Source organism: Phascolarctos cinereus, unplaced genomic scaffold, assembly GCF_003287225.1.
Source record: "Phascolarctos cinereus isolate Bilbo 61053 unplaced genomic scaffold, phaCin_HiC Scaffold_4;HRSCAF=312, whole genome shotgun sequence".
Lineage (NCBI taxonomy): Eukaryota > Metazoa > Chordata > Mammalia > Diprotodontia > Phascolarctidae > Phascolarctos > Phascolarctos cinereus.
Window position 1 is genome coordinate 171,423,205 of NW_027555847.1, and position 20,831 is coordinate 171,444,035.

The window sequence follows — 20,831 nt, forward strand, 5'->3', positions numbered from 1 at the left end:
CATTTTCTGGAATGACTGCAAAGCTGGTGACTCTATTGTTTCTTTAGCAGAAAGAACCAATGAAACAATTGGGTGCACCAGAGTAAAGGAGTTCTAGTCAGAAGGCCCCTGGGCTAATTAATAACCTGGATGACTCAAAAAGGCCTGATTTTTAAATTTAGTTTCTGAAAAATGCTTGAACGAGAGGTACTTTGTTGAAAGGCATATCTTGTTCTTTTACTTCCAACACTCTCCAGGTATCAGTAGCACACTGTGACAAATCTGACAGTTTTTGCAGTTAGGCAGACAAGAAGAGGTTCTATTAGTGAGGGGAAATATTGAGATAGTGACAATAAAAAGTATGGTTCAAAAATAAGGGTATGTTCTAAGTGAATGAGCAATAGTTGATAAAACAAAATTTTGCTGTAGCTAAGCAGGAGACCTTGTCATGATGCCTACAGAAACTCCCCAGAATGAAGTTCTGAATACAAAAACAGAAACAATTTCTATGAGGAAGAAAAAGGCTAGTCTAAAGAAATGATGTGGATTCTGACCAACAAATTAAGATTTTAAAGACACATGTAGAAGAAATAAGCTTGACTGTAATCCTAACCCTCTGACTTATTAATTACAAGGGAGGGAACTTTTCTTTTTTTGGGGGGGGGAGAATTATGTGGGGAGAAATAAGTAGTGATAGTGCTGCCAAAAAGAAAAGAAAAGAAATATCAATGACCAATTAAGGTTAAAAGAAAGCAGAAGGAAGTTCAGGAGACAGACATGTAGGGTAATACTGGTACTATCATGTTAAATTGAACATATACTTGAAAAAACAAGCTGTATGTAATAGAGATTCACTGTTTCATATATAATCCATTTTCTATTCTTTGTATATGGATAATTTCATTTTTGTCAAGTTCATAATAAAAAAAGGCAATTTGTGTTTGGCCTTAGGCTGTTTAAAACTTTTATCTGTAACCTGAATAAAAACATAACAACAATCTTAACAAATTTTCAGAAACTATGAAGCTTGGAGGGAGATGGCAGGTTGATACGATTTTGACAGGCCAGAACAATGAGTTAAAGTGACTAAGATGAAAGACAACAGGGATAAAAATATAAAAATAGTCTTACACCTGGCTGCTAGGTGGTATAGTGGATAAAGGACTGGAATTGGGAGTCAGAAAATGAGTTTAAATACTATCTCAGATATTTATAATTTTGATCCTGGATAAGTCATTAAAGTTTGTCTCACTTGGTTTCTTTTGTAAAATGGGAATAATAATAGCATCTGCCCCGTAGGTCTGTTGGGAGGATAAAATGAGATGGTATATGTAAAGTGCTTTGCAAAGGCTGGATTACCACTTGTCTAGTATATTGAAGATATTCTTTTTCAGATATTGGTTGGCCTAGATGTTCAACAAAGACCCAACTCTGAAGTTCCGTGATATGATGAAGTTGGAGAAGGAGTGGTGGCAAGTTTTTTCGTGAGAACTGATGGGTAGACTTTACCACAATGGGAGATTCAGAACAAGGGAGGAAGTTAGCCACTGTGGTCAAATATTAAATCACTACTTATGACAGTGCTCCAGCCCTGGGAAATGGGGACAAGTTTATGATAAGAGTACAAAGGGAATGATAGACTGGTTTGAACTGATAGAGGGAATTATTGCAGAGGTTCCAAATGTTTCTTGATGTGGTTCTGGAGTCTATGTGACTAGATGGGAAGTAGGTGATGTTTTGCTAGTCTTGAGGCAACTAAAAGTTTCATGATCTGTGGAGTCTTCCAAATTCTATTCAATGAAATCACAGGCTTGAAATGCCAGAGGGGAGAACAACCCACTAACCTTCAGAGACTGAGGTTGGAGACACTGATGAAGCAGCTACTGTGAGCCCAAACTACTTTGATAACAAGGGGACTCAACAACAACAGAGCTGTAGAGACAGTTTTATGAATACTCTGCAAATAGGTAATAGCTGAAGCTGTAGATGAATTTTCCAAGGGAACTAGTAGAGAGGAAAGGGGTAAAAAGAAAAGGTTTAGGAGATCTTTCTTTCAGTGTCCTAAATATAAATAAGATTCAGGAGAGTGCAATTTTAGAGAAGCTTAAAGAGGAGGTCATAAAAGAGAGAGTGATCAGAAGTATTCAATGCAAGGTAAAGGAAAATCTATTTAAAAGGCTTTTGACTTTACAATCAGGAAGTTATTAATGATTGTTCATTAGAACAATTTCAGTGGAGTGGTAGGAAAGGGGAAGTAGAAGATAGGTAAAAACTACTTTTAACAGAAGTCTGGCAATAAGAGGATACGACAGTGTAACTCAAATGTGGAGAAGCAGAGTCCAGGAATGCACCTGACCCTGAGCCACCCCCCACCCCCACCCCCAAGCCCTTTAAAGGATAAGAGAAATTGTAAGCATGTTTACAGGAGAGGGGAAGGATTTACTAGAGGGAGAAAGATTGAATATGCAAGTAAGAAAGAGACAAGTGATGGAAACAAGGAGGGGAGGGGATAGGATTAAGGATGTAGATTTCAATTTAGCTCTGCTTTTGACAGTGGTATTTTTCCTTGGACAGGAAGGAAGCAGAGAGAGGAGAGCTAAAGACTAAGATGTTTTACAATGTGAAGGAAGAGAGACAAGGATCTAATATCAAATTATTCTTGATTTGAAAATTTGTAACAGGAATGCTGTGAAAGCAGATGCAGTATTTATCAGATAAAACACACCAGTAGTAAATCTCAGTTTTAGTCCCAGATTTGGCATTGATTCTGGCTGTGGCCTTAGATAAGTCATTTAATTTTTCTACCTCTTAGTTTCTCTATCTTTAAAGGGATCAGACCAGTTGAATTAGGAATGACCTTTGAAAAAGGAATGACCTTAGAAATGCCTCAAGTCTATAATATAATAGTTGTAGGGAAAACCAGAATTTTAAAATAAGCTAGAAAAATATGCTTTTAGAAAGTGGTCATCTAGCCCACACTTAAAGATCTCCAGTGGTGGAATTTGTTCTCCTTACAGTCTACTTTTGCACAATTCTTATTGTGAGGAAGTTCCTCCTTATAAAGAACCCAGCTCTCCCTTATGTAACTTTCACCCTTCTGTCTTCTCATGGCCAGAATAAGTCTAATCTTCCATGTGACAACACTTTAAACAGTTAAAGACTACATTTGAAACAATTTCCCCTTTCATTTTCTTCTCAGCTAAAACAGCTGTATTAATACCAGTGAATAAACATCATTTAAAAATTATGTATGATTTTTAAAAAATCATCTTTCTGAGGCATCATTAAAAATGAATTATTCTCACCAAGTAAAATGTGGGAACAGTGCCACAAATCTCATGCTTATCTAAAAGAACAGTACAGACAGACCAAGCTTCAACTAGTCAACCTCTATTTCATAATTGAGAACAACAAACTGTATTTTGTTCTCTAAACATTGAATCTGTCATATAATACATCTGGGATAACATTAAGTAATGATCTCAAGTACAAACTCCAAAAAACATGTTAACTATTAAAGTCAGCAACTTTTTGTTAAATCCATAAAACACAGAAAATGTCACACTGAAACTTTAGCTGTTAACCTTTTTTCTGGCTTTCCTCAGTGGCATGATAAAAAGGATTGATGACTGCCTGTCATACAGGCCTGGAACATTTTTGCACAGCTTTGTTAAGTTTTCTTTAAACCAATTTTTTTGAAATTTCCCAATAATTATAAGACAACATTAGTTTGTTGATAATGACACTTCCTACGTCATTAATGATAACAATTCACACAAGTCCACCCACACGCTATGTTACTGTAGACATTTCTCAAGGCTACAGGTTGCAAATATACTGTACAGTTTGGATGCCACAAATGACAAGAAAGCTGAAAAATATGACACTTCAAGGGAAACTGAGAAAATAGTTTTAATCTAATAAGTATATACATAGGGTACTTACCTTCACCAGTGCTGGCCCAGGCTTTGCTAAAGACACAGTGCTTGTAGAGAGGACAGGAGCTGTAGGACGTGATGTAGGATGATCAGCAGCTTGAGTTTTCAAGAATTCAGGAACTGCTGTGGATAGTGAAGTATACTGGCAAAGAAGATAGGAAGGGGAAAGATGAAAATTCTGTTACTTTAACTTGGAACACATGAAGTTACAGCAAATATAAATAAGCAAATGATTTTATCTTTTTGAGTCTATTATAAAAGGAAATGAGGAAAGAAAAATATAGTAGTAATATGTTGTGCAACTAGAAAGGTAGGACTATATATTTTGTTTATATATTCTCAGTTCCTTAAAGAAACCTTTATTTCACTTATGTGGAAAAATTAATTCTAAATAATATCACACTGAACAAATCAAATATGCTTTTAAAAACACATTTTTTCTTTCTAGTGTCAAGACCCTGCAGTTTATCAAAAAAAGAATCCATACTATAGAAATAGTTGTTTTAAAAACAATTGTCTTCTTGCCTTATGAGTAAAAATAAAATGAGATAATATTTATAAAGTACTTCGCAAACCTTAAAGTGCTATGTAAATGCTAGCTGTTGTATTATTATTAAAATAACCAAAATTAAATGTGAACTGATGCAGGAGAGAAATCATGCCATTCATCTTTGTATTCCTACTTCAGCACCTACAAGATTGTAAACTCTTTAGAAAAGGCATCATGTTTAATGTATCTTTGTATCTCCTTCAGTGCCTTGGGCAGAGTAAGTAGTAACTCAACAAATATTTCCTGAATAAGTGAAAGAAAAGTTCATTCTAATGTAAGTTTTATTTTAGACATAATGTATATGGGATTCAAGTGAAGAAAAAACTCATTTACAACTGAGAAGTCTTTGTATACATGCAAATTATTGTTGAGAGAATGATAATATCACTATTATTATTAATATGAGGTTGCCAAAATTTCGACCTGTGTCCAGCCCTATATTAATCAGTTAAGAAAACATCCATCCGTTTTCTGGATACTGAACTCTCGTGTAAATCCTGGCTGCTAACACCTTTCCCACAAATAACTGAAAGACAAATTAATATGGCATAACCTACAGACAGTACCTACTTATTTAAAGCAAATACAAGGACAAAATATTCTACTGGAGGAAACAACACGTGTATAGTATGAAATAAACCCATTTCAAGGAACTTCCGTTATGATTGCTACTTGCAGTCTCTATATTTGTTGTTGTTCAGTTGTGTCTGACTCTCGATGGCCCCATTTGAGCTACTCTTGGTGAAGATACTGGAGTGACTTGCCATTTCCTTCTCCAGTTCATTTTACAGATGAGGAAACCGAGGCAGACAGGATTAAGTAATTTGCCCAGGGTCACACAGCTTAGTAAATGTCTGAAGCTGGATCTGAACTCAGAAAGATGAGTCTTTCTTACTCCAGACTGGGCATTCTACTCACTCCATCACTTAGCTGCCCATACATACATACACATGTATATATAAATACAAAATATATTTAAAGTAGATACAAGGAAATTTCAGGGCATGTGAGAAATTAGCAGCTGGGAAGAAAAAGAAAGGTCCTATATAGGTGGTGGTACTTTAGGTAAGTTTTGAAGGAACCTACAGATTTTAGGAGACAAAGGTAAGGAGAAAGTATATTCTAAGAAAGAAGAGACCTGTGCAAAGGCGGGATGGAAACCATATCATGAAGGATTTTAAGTGGCAAACAGAGGGGTTTCTATTTTATCCTAGAGGTGAAAAATACTCTGGAGATTTTTGTGCCAGGGAAGTCAGATGGTCATATGTATGCTTAAGGAGTATCTCTTTGACAGCTATATGGAGGATATATTAAGAAGGGGAGAGACTGGAGGCAGAAAGCTCAAGCAGGAGTCTACTGTAACAGTTCAGATGAACTAGGGTAGTGGTTATGCAAACAGAAAGAAAGTGGTAGATGAAAGACATCTTATGGAGGTAGAAACGACAATCTGGCAAAAAACCGGATGTGCAGGGTGTGGTTGGGGAGGGTTGAGTGAGAGGGAAGATTTGAAAATGACTCGAGGATATAAGCCTGGGTGAATGTCCTTGACAGAAACAGGGAAGTTAGGAGGAGAAAATGATGAGTTCTGTTTTAGATATGTTGAGTTAGAAATGTCTGATAAGCAATTTAGTGATGCCTAACAGCTCAGGAAAAACACTAGATACGTAGATGAAAACATAGATATGTGCATCATCTACATAGAGATGAAAATGGAATCCATAGAAGTTGATTGAAAGACAGAGAGGGTATACAAAGAGCTAGAGGGCCCAGGACAGAGCATTATTGTACAGTCATAGGGTAGGATGTAGATGATAATTCAACAAAGGAGACTAAGTAACAATTATGTCATGTCAGCCAAAGGGGGAAGGAGGGAAGTTCTGAAGGCTTACAAAGTACATGCAAACGAATCTCCAGAGATGACATGAAGAGATTTCTCCAAGGTCACACGTTTGGTAAAAATAACTGACTTTATATACACTACCATATTTAAGTATCACAACTGGAGGTGGGTACTACAGATGATATTCTTTTGAATTATATGTTTTTCTATCAGTAAAAATCTGTCTTCTTTTCCTCTTTCCCTCCCAATCTCTCCTCTCCCACACTGAAAAAAAAAAAAAGAAAAAAAAGAAAAACTAAAGCCCATGTTATGAATGCAGAGTATAATCAAGAAAAACAAATTTCTGTATTGGCTATGTCCCAAAAAAAATATGTCTCTTTCTGCACTTGAGTTTTACCCCTCTCTATAAGGAGATGGATAGCATGTTTTATCGTGAGTCCTCTGCTATTGTGCTGTGCTGGTCACTGTGTTGATCAGAGTTCCTAATTCTTTCAAAGTTGTTTATCTTTACCATATTTGTTGTCAATATATAAATTACCTGGTTCTATTTACTTCACTCTTCATCAGTTCATACAGGTCTTCCCAGGTTTCTCTGAAACTATCCTCTTCATCATTTCTTATAGCACAATCACATTCCATCACATTTATATACCATAATTTGTTCTGAGACATCCCCTTAGATTCCCAAAAGAGCTACAAATATTTTTTTCGTCCCTAGTTGAGTTTGTTTTGCTTAGAATTAATCCTCCCTCTAATTCCCCCATGCTCCCTTCTATCTTGCCATTGAGTGAAATTTATTTTCTGAAAACAACTGCATGTGTCTTCTTTCTTCCTCTGACCAGTTCAGATGACAATGAGATTCAAGTGTCAGCTGCTTCTCTCACTCCTTCTCCTTCACTGTATAGTTGATTACTTACTCACCCTGATTATGAGATAATTTCTCCTAACCTTCCTTTCCCTTTCTTCTACTCTAAGTGTATTCCTCCCCTCTCTTTCCATTCTTTTCTTAAGACCTTCAAAACATAACAGAACCATTTCCAGAACTTGTTATATTCCTTCTATAACCACTGATGAGGACAGGGTTCAGAGAGGAATAAGAAAATTAAATTGATTCTGTTTATTTTTTATTGATCCTATTTACATATAATTGATTTTGTTCTGTAACTGCCTAAGTCATGGTTCTTTGTCTCTGAATGTAGCTCAGAAATTCAGCTGGCCTATAATGAATGAAGTTTAGAAATCCAGTTTTCTTCCGATCACCATTCTATTCTTGCCTCAAGGAATGTTACTATCCTTGAAGGATGCAGGTAGATACCAGGGAGTGTGGTCTACTATCTCTAACCTTGTAGGTGGACATTTCTTAGTCACAAGAGTTCAGCTACTCCTCTGAGTTAAACACAGCTTCATATTCCTCATAATAACTCCAGCTGCAAAAAACTCTAACATCTCTGAAGACCTATGAGCTGACTTGACCTGGTACATTTCTACAAGATATACCATTCATCCATTATCTTCCCCCCAGGAGTCTGGGATTCTGCTATCCCTGGTCCACTCTCAATGGCCTCAGGATGTGGATGGGTCCCATAAATCAATCAAACATTCCTCTAAGACAGAGAAGGGTGGTTGTTGGTCTCATGAATGCTGGCCCATTTTTCTTAATGTAACCAATTATGCTGTCTTCACCCTCCTGATGCTGCCAACCCTGTAACCAATTGTATTATTTTCCTCACCTCCCCCATTCTTTTCTTTGTTCTATACTTCTAAAAAGGTGCTGAGCCTCCTCTTGAATCTTTTGGCCTAACACAAAATAGCTTTTTATAGTGTGTTCTTTTTTTGTGTGTTTATTCTTTCAGCCTTCTTGGTAACTTGGCTTTGATCTAAGGGCCAGACTCTGCTCACTTGTAGTCTTGTTGCTGTTTTCTTGGGGTATTCAGTGTTGGCTGTCAGGGATCTGCAAGCTTTCATTTCTCCCAAAGTACAAAACCTGATTGCTGAATGATGATCTGTGCAACAGTAGAATGCTGTTGGACTCAGCCTTTATTAGCCGATCGGGAAGCTTTGCTGATTCAGAGTAACAGAACTGCAAGCTTCCCTTAGGTCTATGATTCATACACTGATTATTTCTCTGAAGGCTTCAGTCCAGGCTAGAAACTGGAACAGAGACTGCTCTGCCTTTTTTTTTTTGAGGCAAAATGCTGCTTTCCTCTGAACTTCCTCCATCCTCAGTCCACTGACCAAGGTGGCCTTCCACTGCTCCCTAGCCAGAAAGTCATTTCTGAGCACATGTTCCATTCTCAGTCTGTCTCCATGTGCCAACATGGGCTAGAAAAATGATTCACTGTCTTTTTCTTGCATTTACCCATCAGAATTCTAGTTTGTTTTCTAGGTCTGTTTGAAGGAGTTTTTTGAAATGAGAGGGAGTTCCTTGTCCTGCTTCCTGCTACTCTGCCATCTTGGTTCTACCTTTACTACAGATATTATTACCCACATTTCATAGATAAGGAAGCTGAAAGGCACAATTTAAGCCATCTGTTGGTGATCACACAACTAGTATTTGGAAGTGGGATATGAACCCAGGTCTTCTTAAAAATGAGTCCAGTACTCTCTCCATTATGCCACATAAGCTCTCTTAATAATAACTGACATTTAAACGGTGCTTGAAAGTTTGCAGTGTGTTTAGTATGTTAGCTCACTTGATCCTCCTCATTCTAAACCTCTCTGCAGCACCTGACAATGTTGACAATCCTCTCCTTTCCTGGGTTTTTGTAACACTGCTCTGTCCTTATTTTCTTATTATTATCCTTTTCTGTCTTCTTTTGCAACATCATCATTAATATCCTGCTCCATGTATGCATATACCTCAGGACTCTACTAGAAAGTTGGCTCCTTTAGGGCAAGGACCGTCTTGTATCCCTAGTGCTTAGTACACTGCTTGGTATATAGTAGCTATTTGATAAATGTTTATTGATTGATTGTACTGGGTCCTCTCTTCTTCATATATAATTTGTTTCTTAGTGATCTCATCAGCTTCCATCAATTCATCTATCACTACTATGCAGATGACTTCCAGACTTACACATCCAGTCTCCTCTCTTATTCCGTAACTCCAGCTTCCTACTAGTCAACTGGATGTCCTATAAGGATCTCAAACATTTCCAAATCAGAACTCATGTTTTCCCCAAATCACCCTTCCTCCTAACTTTCCTATTTCGATTAAGGGCAGTCATTTTTCTAGTCACTGAGGTTCTCCGTCTCAGAAACATCCTTGACTCTTCAGTCACATTCATCCCCCTATGCAACCATTTGCCACGTTTTGTCAGCTCTACCTCCACAACATGGCTAGCATCTACCTTTATCCATTTCACAAAATCAACCATCCTAGTTCAGGCCCCTGTCACCTTGCTTTTGGACTACTATATCAGCCTTGTAATCAGTCTCCCTGCATTCAATCTCTCTCCTTTCTACTATATCCTAAAGCACAGGTCCAACTATATCACTCCTCTGCTCAATAAGCTTCCAGGGCTCCATTATCTATAGAATAAAATGCAAATTACTCTTTTAGTGAAAACAAAACAAAATCCTTACAGTCATGCTCCAGCTTGTTTTTACTCTATGGTCCAGTTAAACTGGGCTACTTCTTGCTTTTCCCTATATACCATATTCAGTCTCTGTAACTTTGCAAAAGCTGTTTTCCATGCTTAAATGTAATCCCTGCTCACTTCAACCTCTTGCAACCACTATCTCCTTTTAAGGCTCAGCTTATGTGCCATTTCTTTTAAGATGCCTTTCCTGACTCCTTGGCTATTAATACATTGCACATCTCTGCATTTTAAATGTTTGTGTGTTTTAGAATGTACAAAAATATCTTAGATCATAGATAGTAGTAACCTAGTGGGGAAAGTTACCTTCCCAAATCTAAATACTTGAAACTATGACTATTACAATTTTTAAAAAGTATAAATCTTCTCTGGGCAAAAAGTTATTTAATCTTTAGTTTTCACAGTGGATTGACAAGTCAAAATTCTACAAACACTAAAGCCAAATCTCTTTAAACTTCCAAAATGCGTTTTATGCATTCTATCAATTAGAAGATGATTTTACAATTCAGAATCTTAATCTTTTCCACATTGACCAGACAAAAAAAAGCTTTTTCTTTGTATTACTGGATCATATCACTTCTTATCCTTACCAATTATCTTTCTCAGTATCATTACTTTAAAACTAAACAGTACTTTAAAAGAAAACGTTAGAAACATTATTGTTTAAACTGATTGGCATTTGTTTTTAAAAAAATCCAACCAAAAGCTTTATGAACCTTAAAAAAGACTGAATTTTCCTTTAGAAATCACTATTAGAATGCTCTAGACAGATATGACAAAGATCTTTTTATTTAGTCTTGAAAACAACTGCAAGAAGAGAAGTGAAAGCCAGAGAAAATGTCTGGATTAATTAACATTTTGTAAGACTGCCTTTATGTTTCATGTGTTTGCACATGTTTCTACTGGAAGAACATGTGCCACATTTTCCAAGGAGCAATAACTGTCCTCCAGCAAATGTGCCTTTCTAGTTATGATATCTTGAGAATCTGAACCTGAAAGGAAAAATATCCACTCTCAAGATATTTAATAAAATGAAGTTTTAATCTTTGTTGCTTTTGTTACCAATTTCCAGAGAAATAATATAAATGAAAGCAAGTACGTAGGCCAATATCAACTAAATATTTTTTTATGTGTGTGCTAAATAAACACATTTGCATAAAATATGGAGATTTTTTTCCTATAAATTATCACTACTATGAAATGTATTTAGACAGCACTGATTTGTCATTTATGGTTCCAGTGTTAAACTTTTCACTTAGTGAAAGCACAACGAAATTATCTGATACACTAATATCCTAAAACATATGAAAAACTCCACAGAAAGTGGTACAGAACAGAAAATTAATACTTGATTGATTGCCAATGAGTGTTAACATTTCTCAATGCTTATAAAATGCATTTTCTTTTACCAGTTACCTTTGGAAATTCTTCCTATTGATAATACCATAGGTTTCATTTGGAAATTTCAATGGACAAATGAGATCTTAGGTACATCAATAAGAAATTTTACTTTAAAAAATGCATTAAACTATTCTACCCAAAATTTCCACACAACAATATAACAATGTTAAATAAACAAATAAATATATAAATAAAATCTCAGAATAGTAATATAGGATATATTAATTTAGAAACTTTTCTAAAAGAAATAAGTACTACCAGGAAAAGATCAAAGGAAAACAAAACAAAAAAAAAAGAGAAATTCAAGTGGAATTGCAGGAAAAATAATAACAGACATTTAAAGATAAGAAGCACAAAAATGAATAAAACCATTTTTGTTTCTAGGACATACTAAAACTGGATAGCTGGGCTATAACATAAAATACATATTGATATTCAGGACAAACTTTGGGGATACCATAGCAAATGTCTATTCTATTTAAACAAATTCACTTTACAAAAAGTTTTCCCAGCTGGCACTCATATAATCTAAAAGAAATACTCTTTAAACTATGAGGAACTCTGTAGTACATGGCAGTAGGCCACTTACCAAGTAGGTCCTTCACAGATAATCTGTTTGAAATTAGTATAGTTCATACTGTGAGAGAATATTATAAATATTGGGACTTATCACCAACAGATTTGTAATACTTGATTAAAAGACCTCATAGGAAATATTGTCACTAGTGACAACAGGATACTTTCCATGCTTTGGAAGTTAATCAGCTATTTGGTTTGGGAAGAAGAAAATTTAGACAGGACATGAGAGTTTGTCTTCAAGTATTGTAAATAATGTCACCTGGAAAAGGCATTAGATTTGGTCTGCTTAGCCACAGAAAACAGAACTAAGAGCAATGGATAGAACTATCAAAGAGGTAACAGGCTGGTGTAAGGAACAACTTGGAGCTGTCCAAAAGTTGAGAGGACTGATCTGACTCTGGCTTCCTCTCATTATAACTCTTCATGTCACATTTTAGGATGACCATTTTTTGGTTATGCTCTAGATGACCAATGAGGTCCCTCCCAATTCAGATTCTATGAAAGAGTTAAATATCTAAGTATATATGTACGTACACATACACACACACACACACAGAGTTTTTTTCAATGGTCAACATCAAGGGAATGTAAATTTAAGAAACAGTTGCCAATATCCTGGTGGAGGCAGACCCAGTAAGAGTTAGGGCTTCCATGTTGTGGAGAGCTGCTCACAATCACACAGATTTTTGTGTTTCTAGCTCAAAAATCAAATAAATGAAGCCCTGACACATGCGATGTGTGTTCTTCATTGAGGCTTGGACAATCTGTTTTCCAGCTGCACTTTGATTAGAATGTAAAAGAGAAATACTGAAAGATAGGCAGCTTTATCTTCTAGACCATATGACAAACCCATTTAGAAAAACATTTTTACTTTCTTAGTTTACATTTTAAAGAAAAGGTGTATGTGCTACAGTGCTGTCCTCATTGTCAAATCATTAGCCTTGGGGTCTGTCTTATGGACAGGAAGTAGCAGTGACAGGAAGGTTTTCTTAGACACTGCCAATGTTAGGTGTTTTAATGGTTTCCTTCTTTCTTTTGCCCTAGAAGGCCTATTACTATGGTATCTATGTATTCTAAAAAAGACATAAGAAGACATCTTCTTGAATTATTGCCACTTCTCCCTCCAGCAAAATGTTTCTGAAACTTTTATTGACTTAAAAGGAATTCTTTAACACAGCTTGACTACTACTTAATAGGCAAAACGAAGTCTAAGAGACAATGGGAATTAGAAAAATGTTGTGCCTAAATCACAGATCTATATAACTTGAAGTGGTAATTATTTTAGACTGGAGCAAATATGGCCTAGGATGCTTAGGCAATTAAGAAATGTGACAAGCTTTTAATAACAAGCTAAAATGAAGAAATTCATTATGTAAATATATATAAATATGATGAACCAATTTCTACTTATGTAATGGTAGAAACTGAAGAATGTCAACATACACAAAATGCCATACTGGACTAAAGATAAGAAACTTTTAACTACCACCACCTCTCCAATGTAGCTTTATATCAAACCCTAATGCAGTATACAATCAGTATTACTTTTCACACCTATACTTTCCCACCGTTTTCAGACATTTCATTTTATGGGTATGGGTGTGTGTGTGTGTGTGTGTGTGTGTGTGTGTGTGAGAGAGAGAGAGAGAGAATATGATGGAAGCCTATATTCAGACAAATGTAGTGCCCTTTTATAATTTCTGCCCTCTTTTTTTCTGGAGTTTAAATAAATAGTGATTAAAAAGATCTTTGTCATGTGATACTTTTCAATGTCAGATTTCTTTTCAAAATATTAACATGTAGGGGGCAGCTAGGTGGTACAGTGGATAGAGCACCAGCCCTGGGAATCAGGAGGACCTGAGTTCAAATCTGGTCTCAGACACATAACACTTACTAGCTGTGTGACCCTGGGCAAGTCACTTAACTCCACTGTCTAGCCCCCCCCCCATATTAATATGTAACTGAGGAAAGGTACCTATTGCATATATGGCACTTAAGGAAACAATCTGAAACCCCCATATCTCAATGTAGTAAAATATAATCTATAATAAACATAGGTAGACATTCTTATTTACAATAAAATATTTGGATGACATGAGCAAAAATATTTTGGATAATGTTAAATAAGAGTAATATGAAAATAAGAAGAAATATAAAACAAGGCTCAGGACTTACTACTTTCAGAACACATAAAAATAAAAATACATAAAAATCTCAAAGATCTTATTGACAAAGTCTTTCTCTATCAAAGTTGGTTCAAAATAAAATAGATCTCAAATATGGATATTTTTCCTTTTCCTCATCCTACTACTTAAAGTACTTTTCTTTCAAAAAAAATTACAGATTTTGCACATCAATTGTTTGCAATGCAAACAATTCATCAAAGAAACCATATATACCAGAACTGAGTTCAAAAACCCTACAACAAAGATTCGTCATTTAAGTAGGTGTTAAGAGTATAGAAGTTATCTAATAATTAAACATCAATGTAGACAATGTGAATATATCCATGTTATTTTTTTTGACTGAATATCTGTAACAAGGTTTACTGATGTTACTATATATTTTTCCAGACACCTAATTCATGTGTTTTGAATGAAACAGAGACGCCCTAGTATTCATGTAGTAGAGAGAAAGAACATGGATATCATGCTACCTAAAAGAATTTAGTAGTGAAGTAACAGTACAACCTGTTGCCAAAATTGCTGCTTAAATTTAGAAAGGACATGGGACCTTATGTGCACTATTGTGGCAAAGGATATAACATATTTATTTTTCTTGAAAAAACATACATAGTAATATTTTATTTCAAGTACCACTGGAATGTCAACCCACTGGGTAGGATGGACTTTGGACAAAGTTCTTCATGTAAAATTAGTCTGAGATAAAGTTTCATCTTAATACTAGAAAATGGAAGATATAACTAATGAAAATACAGGGAAGAACAGAATATCAATCTCCTTCTGAAGTGCGAACTGTTATGAGGTCATTTTCTAAATGGCTGAGTTGATGAAGAATCAATTTTCTTACTAAAAAATAATAGCCAGACCACATTCACTCCTATTTGATAACCCAATTCAAGTGGCAAGATAAAAAGATGAAATACCCAAAGGGATAAATAACACAATTGTTAATAAGTTTTAAACTTTATTTACTTGTACACCTGATATTCTTTTTAGATCTGCTTTTATACTTCAAAATGAGGGACAATAAACATGGTAAGACTGCCCTATACTCCCTTTGGGTTCATCTGATTCTCAGAAACACTAGTCTTTTCCTTGGCTTCCTCCTTCTCCTGCTTCCAGTGCAAGAGGAAGGTCATAAACAAAGTTGGTCATGCTGTAAAGCAAATCTTTATTAAAGATGCTTGGATCCCAGCTACTGTCATATCTCTCTCACTGAATCAAAGCTGGAGAGGAGTTTCTATTCTTAAATGAAATGAAGAGTACAAGAGTTGGTCTTTTTTTCCTTCAGCTTCTTATTTAAAGGGTCCCTGGTCATATTCTTATTCTCTGCATCTCTCTTAGGTTGTATCTGAGGAACAATTATTGACTGATTGAATGGGAAGACTCCCTAGCAGATGTTCTGGTGGCTTTGACTTCAGAAATCATACCTGAGTTGGAGTATTTGTGGTGGCAGGAGATGGTGATTCACTGATTTTTGGCTCACTTGGGGATGCTGCTGAACCCTGAGACTCCTGGCTGGCTGGTTGGTCCGGAGACAAAGCATCACTGCTGTCTTCATCAAATGAAAAATCACCCTGAGTATGGGGATAGTCCTCTTGTCCAACCCCTACAGAAAGAAATGACTTTAGTGTTCTCAGGTACCAAAAGCTAAGTTATCTGATGAAAAAGGTGAAAGGTGGAACTTTTACTTCCTAAGATAGTTTAAAAATATCATTTAAAAAAATAGATGTGCTTACTTTAGGTTTGGGTCATTCATATCCTCCTACTGACTAGTCTATGAAATCATAATAACCTCTTTTGGTATTAGTTATTAGAACTTACAGTGTTGTTTTAATTTATGTTTAAAGTAAGATTTGGCAATAGGATAATTTTAAATGTATATGCAAAAATAGTAATATGTGCTCCTTGATTTTTGGAAATGTAGCATTTTATAAATGAAGCTTATGCTAAACAGCTAAATAAACAGTAATAAATTCTTAATAAATTATTTTCCTCACATTCATTAAAAAATTCTCCATAAGAAAAACAAATGATGAGTCTTTGCACTCTAGTAATGCAATTTTTGGGGCTGTTTTTTCCTTTAATAGAGAGCCATCTGCTGTTCAAATTTCGACACGTACGATACCAAAAAAGCTTTCATCTTTTTAAAAAGTGAGTAGTTTGTAAAAACATATAAAAAATGAAAACTCAATGAAGATAGAATAAATTTAGTGTGAAAAGTATTTACTGTGGACAGTAATAGAGCATGAGAGTCCTGGGTCTGGAAGACCTGAATTCAAAGTCAGCTTCAGACATTTACTAGATCTGTGACCTAGGCAAGTCACTTAACCTCTATTTGCCTCAGTTTCCTTATATGTAAATGGGATGATGTTGTTGCAAGAATCAAATGAGGTAATATTTGTAAAAAGCACTTAGCACAGTACCTGGCACATAATAGGTGCTGTACAAATGTTCTTATTATTATTATTAACAGATGGCTGCTTGCACTTCTTGTGTAATATGAAAGGAACCAAGTTTGTACCAATGATAAAATAAAGGTTATTTTTGTGATAATGTGGAGGAAAAAGTAGTAACTAGAAATATTAGTGGAAAGACAGCCAATGAAATCTTATTAGCTTTGGATTTAAGTTTTTCTTCAAAAGCTCTTTTCTCTAGAGTAGTAAGGATTTTCAGCCTTGCCTATAATTGCTTCCTTAACACAGGAATCTACAGGAAGGATGTTCTTTTCCACTAGTTCCATTGGACCAGGTCTTTGAGCAATCTTCTCATTCAGATCATCTGCCAGTCGAGCTCTCTTCAGTTTCATCTGTGTAGCCTGCAGGGATGGCTCTGCAAATGTTTCTAAGAGAGGAAAGATAATTTTGATCGTTATTTAATAAACTATTACTATCTTGTGATATTTCTTCTGACCATCATATTTAACTTAAATCTGATTTGCATACATTGTCAATATATTTACGGGGATGACATGGCTGTTTGGTCATTGATAACAATAAACAGTTTTACATGTTAGAATATATTTTATATGTAATTGTCTCTAGAGCCTCAAATTAACAAGAACTTGAATTTTTAAAAAGCATAATATAAAGTTACCTGCTAATCGTTTATCATGGTAAGTCAAAATTCATATTCCTGGTTGCTTTAAGGAAGAGTAGGTATATAGTTTTCTTAATTTTCTAGGCTATTCCATATGGGTAAATCAATACACAATCATCGTTTAAGAGAAGTGGATCCTCAGTTTATTCTAATGCCATGAAAAGAAGCTGCTGTTTTTTTTGGTTTGTTCTCCTTTGGAATGTAAATTTTGATATGGCAGGCACTGCGTTTTTGATTTACTTGAAAATTACAATACTCAAGTCCACTCAAGTGGACTGCAATATTCATGATGAATGTGAATGATATGGGGATAGCTACCATCTTATAATTATGAGTCAATCCTCAATCACTCAGGGAAGGATAATATAACATTTATCTGGGGTTTTTATTCTTCCTTTCTGTGGTCCTTTTGATTATAAGCATATATAAAGAGCTGGACAGAAAGAAAGGAGATGAAATTTAATCCATGTTTATTTCTGACTGTTCCTGAATCACACATCTCAAATGAATGTTTCAGATGTCTTTCTGAACTTAGAGCAACAAGAATGTCTTGTGTTTGTTATATATTTGTACTACAGAACAACTATGGTACAATCAGGGTTACACTTGTGTTTTAGAAAATCATTTACAATAATATTAATTTTCCCACTTGAAAATGTAAAAGCATTAATACATTTGTTGCTTAACTTTTGTTCTTTCAATTTCCTATTGCTTATTTGTACTTCCTCTCAAAGTTTTGTCTTATTGGCATAAATAAATGTAGAACTCATTATAATATGTGCTTACCAAAAATTCAAAGTTGAAAGTTGTTGGTCTTTTCAAGAAATACATAGCAAGGGCAGGAAAACTGAAATGTGCCACACCACCCCAAGGTGACTTCAAATGCTCTTTCCATGAGCTTATTATTATTAGGATGGGAGGTGGGAGAACAATAGCAGCCAGCCCTCCATTTTAATCAGTGTCTTCCTAATATTCCCTTCCCCTGCCTAGGTATTAGAAATATTTCTTCAAGGAAACTGAACTATGTAGTTTTCAAATAGAAGCTAATAATGTCAAAGAAAAATGTTGACTTTTCCTTTAATTACGCTGCAAGACAAATACTCTATGATTCCTTAGAGATTTTAAACTCCTAAAATAGAATATATCTTCACTTAAGAGTACTAAGTTTCTTTATTATAAATATATTGATTTTTCCTCTGGGGACATTGGATTTCAGTAATTCAAATTCAAAAAACAATGCATAATCTTGCTTGCTGAAAGTTTAACTAAAAATAGCTTACTTTTAAAATACAGGGCTTGTTTTCTTCTGCTAAACTATTTTAAAAAATTATGGATGGAAAGTTCTTTCTCCATAGCAAAAAAAAAAATCTCAATTTAAGAATGAAAGCCCTCCTCAAGCTGTTAATGGTTAATGCCCCAAGAAGGGCAGAAAAGAACAGAAAAAGAGGAGGTAATTCTTGTCAGCAGCTCAAGCTAAGGGCTTTCACAGGAGTCTGTGACATTTGTTGTACAGGTCCCCAGCTAGTTGATTATGATATGCCAGTCAAGTTTCAAGACTCTGAAGCTGCTTACATGGTCCTCTTCCCAAGACTTATGAACATTTCACTTATGGAAAGTGAAAAACAGATCTTATTCTAAAAAATGTTGATGATGCCAGCTTATTTTATGACTAGTTTCATGGCCTAAAGGTCCCATGTGAGAATAAACAGCAAAGCTTAGGATAACTGGGTGTGTTGGGAGGAATGCTTTCTTCTCCCTCTTTATAGTTACTTCATCTATAGTCATGAATGATTCTGGAAGTCTTCAACAGAGTTTATGAAAAAAGATAACCACATAATAGGGCTGCCTACCATTCAAAAAGGCTTTTCAAGTACTCTGAACAGTGCAATAGAGACACCTACAGTACCAGTGGTAGGATTAGTTGATTTTTTTTTAATACTAACAATAGAAATTACTGAGTCTTTTGCTTCCATCCAATTTTTGTAGCTCTCAGAGTTGTTAAAATGAAAATTAATGGCGTAATTATCTCTCTCTTTTTTTTTTTTAACAAATTAAGTTACCAGATGGCCCTTACCTTCCAAAATGTGCATTCTGACAAGTTCAGAACGATCTGGTCGACTACGTATCTTGTGCTTCAGAAAATTTTCAGTCTTTAAAAAGAAAAAAAAAAGATCTAGTTCCATTCTATTATGAACTAGATTTTGAGCCTTTTTTGCATATTTATATTAACCCAAGTCCTCCATTATATTCATGCATATGAGAGGAAAAACAGAAAGTAGGAAGCATCATATTCATAACTTTAAATACTGTCATATTAGGTATTGGTATTATGAATGGAAGAAGCGACAGATGAATAGCTACAGTAATAAATGTTAATACCAAGTGTTAAAATTTAATCTTGTATCCTCAGAAAATGTACTTTAACACTAAAAGAATATGTTTTGGGGTAATAAGTCAACAAAATATATTCTACAAGAAGGGTTAAGAAACCTGTGTAATGAGAAATTTTCTAACGTGTTCAATATGGTTTTGTTTCATATTTATTTTATAACTATGGCATTATTTTCCTTAACTTAAGGCAAAGAATATACAGGTTTAAGATTTTTTTTTGCCCTTCAGTTAGAACATAATGGTAAACTCGAGAAATCTTGAAAAAGTTCTCAAGAGTCAAAATATTTTTTTAGACTTCCCTGAATATTTATGTAAATGATATGGAAGTAATTTCCCAAGAGGTCCATAGGGATGGGACATAGATATACGCAAATTATTTTTCTAAAACAAAAATTATGAACCATCATATTTATTAACTATTATGTTACAAAGGAGATAGATTTGAAATTTGAATACTAAACACAAATGTGAAGAAGCCTAATATTGTCTTTCATTCAGTCTGATTCTACCACTTTTGGTTCAGAGATACAGGTAATGTAACTTCTGTGAGAAAAGTCCTTTGTGGGTTTGTGAGTGGGTGTGAGAATGCATCATTTGTACAGGAAGGAAGATGGAAGATTCCCTCCCCACCCCCGAACACGTCTCCAAAAAATGTACTGTTATGTCCTGCAGACCAGGAAGAAGAAATAGGCCAATTCTGTACTGACATTACTAGTTTAAAAAAAAAAGTTGGCTGTCATTAATTTTTTCACAAACCTTTAAAGTATAACTGTCATATGACATTATTATTTTATGTTGAATGAGTTGTTTAAAATCTCAGATTCTAGCAATATGTCCACTTCCTGTCTGCAGATAACTTTGGAATACCCAGAAGTGGAATATTTTGAATCAAATTTCTTACTCTGGCTCTTTCTAAGCTTTTTATCTGCTCATGGAATGCCGCTGGACTCTTTAATGCTGTGGAGAGAAAATAAATAGTTACTTTAACAGGAAAAGATTTTCCTAACATCAGTACAGGGAATTACTATTTTAAAAGCTAAATCTTATAAGCCATTATATGTTTATATTTCTTATTGGCTTGTTCTTATCTAAATAATGTTATTTACTGAGTTATTTAAGGAAAAATTGAAAAATTTTAACTCCTATGGGCTGAGATGAATATTTTTCAAGGATTATTTTTTAAATTTACCATGTGCTTAATCAATATTTGTTTGAATTAATTATTCATATCAAGTAATATAAAACAAGAGGGAATTAAAAGTATGGATGTAT

The 20,831-nt window shown here is 34.8% G+C and overlaps 2 protein-coding genes across 7 annotated transcripts in view; one reads left to right on the forward strand and one right to left on the reverse strand.

The window, feature by feature from the left end:
- Positions 1–17,859, forward strand: part of LOC110198335 (uncharacterized) — an 87,213-nt gene extending 69,354 nt beyond the window's left edge. Inside the window, exons 3-5 of one of the 2 annotated variants that reach the window (XR_002321722.2) lie at positions 15,414–15,709; positions 16,160–16,223; positions 16,775–17,859. Coding sequence is in view for 1 of the 2 variants with exons in the window: in XM_078152786.1 (XP_078008912.1) it covers positions 15,414–15,424 (11 nt within the window). In the remaining variant the exon portion in view is untranslated. Of the gene's footprint in view, positions 1–15,413; positions 15,710–16,159; positions 16,224–16,774 lie in introns of those variants that run through there. The other variant, XM_078152786.1, reaches the window with a different exon arrangement.
- MRTFB (myocardin related transcription factor B) overlaps positions 1–20,831 on the reverse strand; it is a 179,661-nt gene that overhangs the window by 48,668 nt on the left and 110,162 nt on the right. For all 5 annotated transcript variants that reach the window (XM_078152783.1, XM_078152782.1, XM_078152785.1 and 2 more), the window contains 5 exons: positions 20,461–20,516; positions 19,243–19,318; positions 16,752–16,913; positions 15,500–15,678; positions 3,925–4,059 (listed from right to left, as the gene is read on the reverse strand). In XM_078152783.1, coding sequence (XP_078008909.1) covers positions 3,925–4,059; positions 15,500–15,678; positions 16,752–16,913; positions 19,243–19,318; positions 20,461–20,516 — 608 coding nt within the window. The remainder of the gene's footprint in view (positions 1–3,924; positions 4,060–15,499; positions 15,679–16,751; positions 16,914–19,242; positions 19,319–20,460; positions 20,517–20,831) is intronic.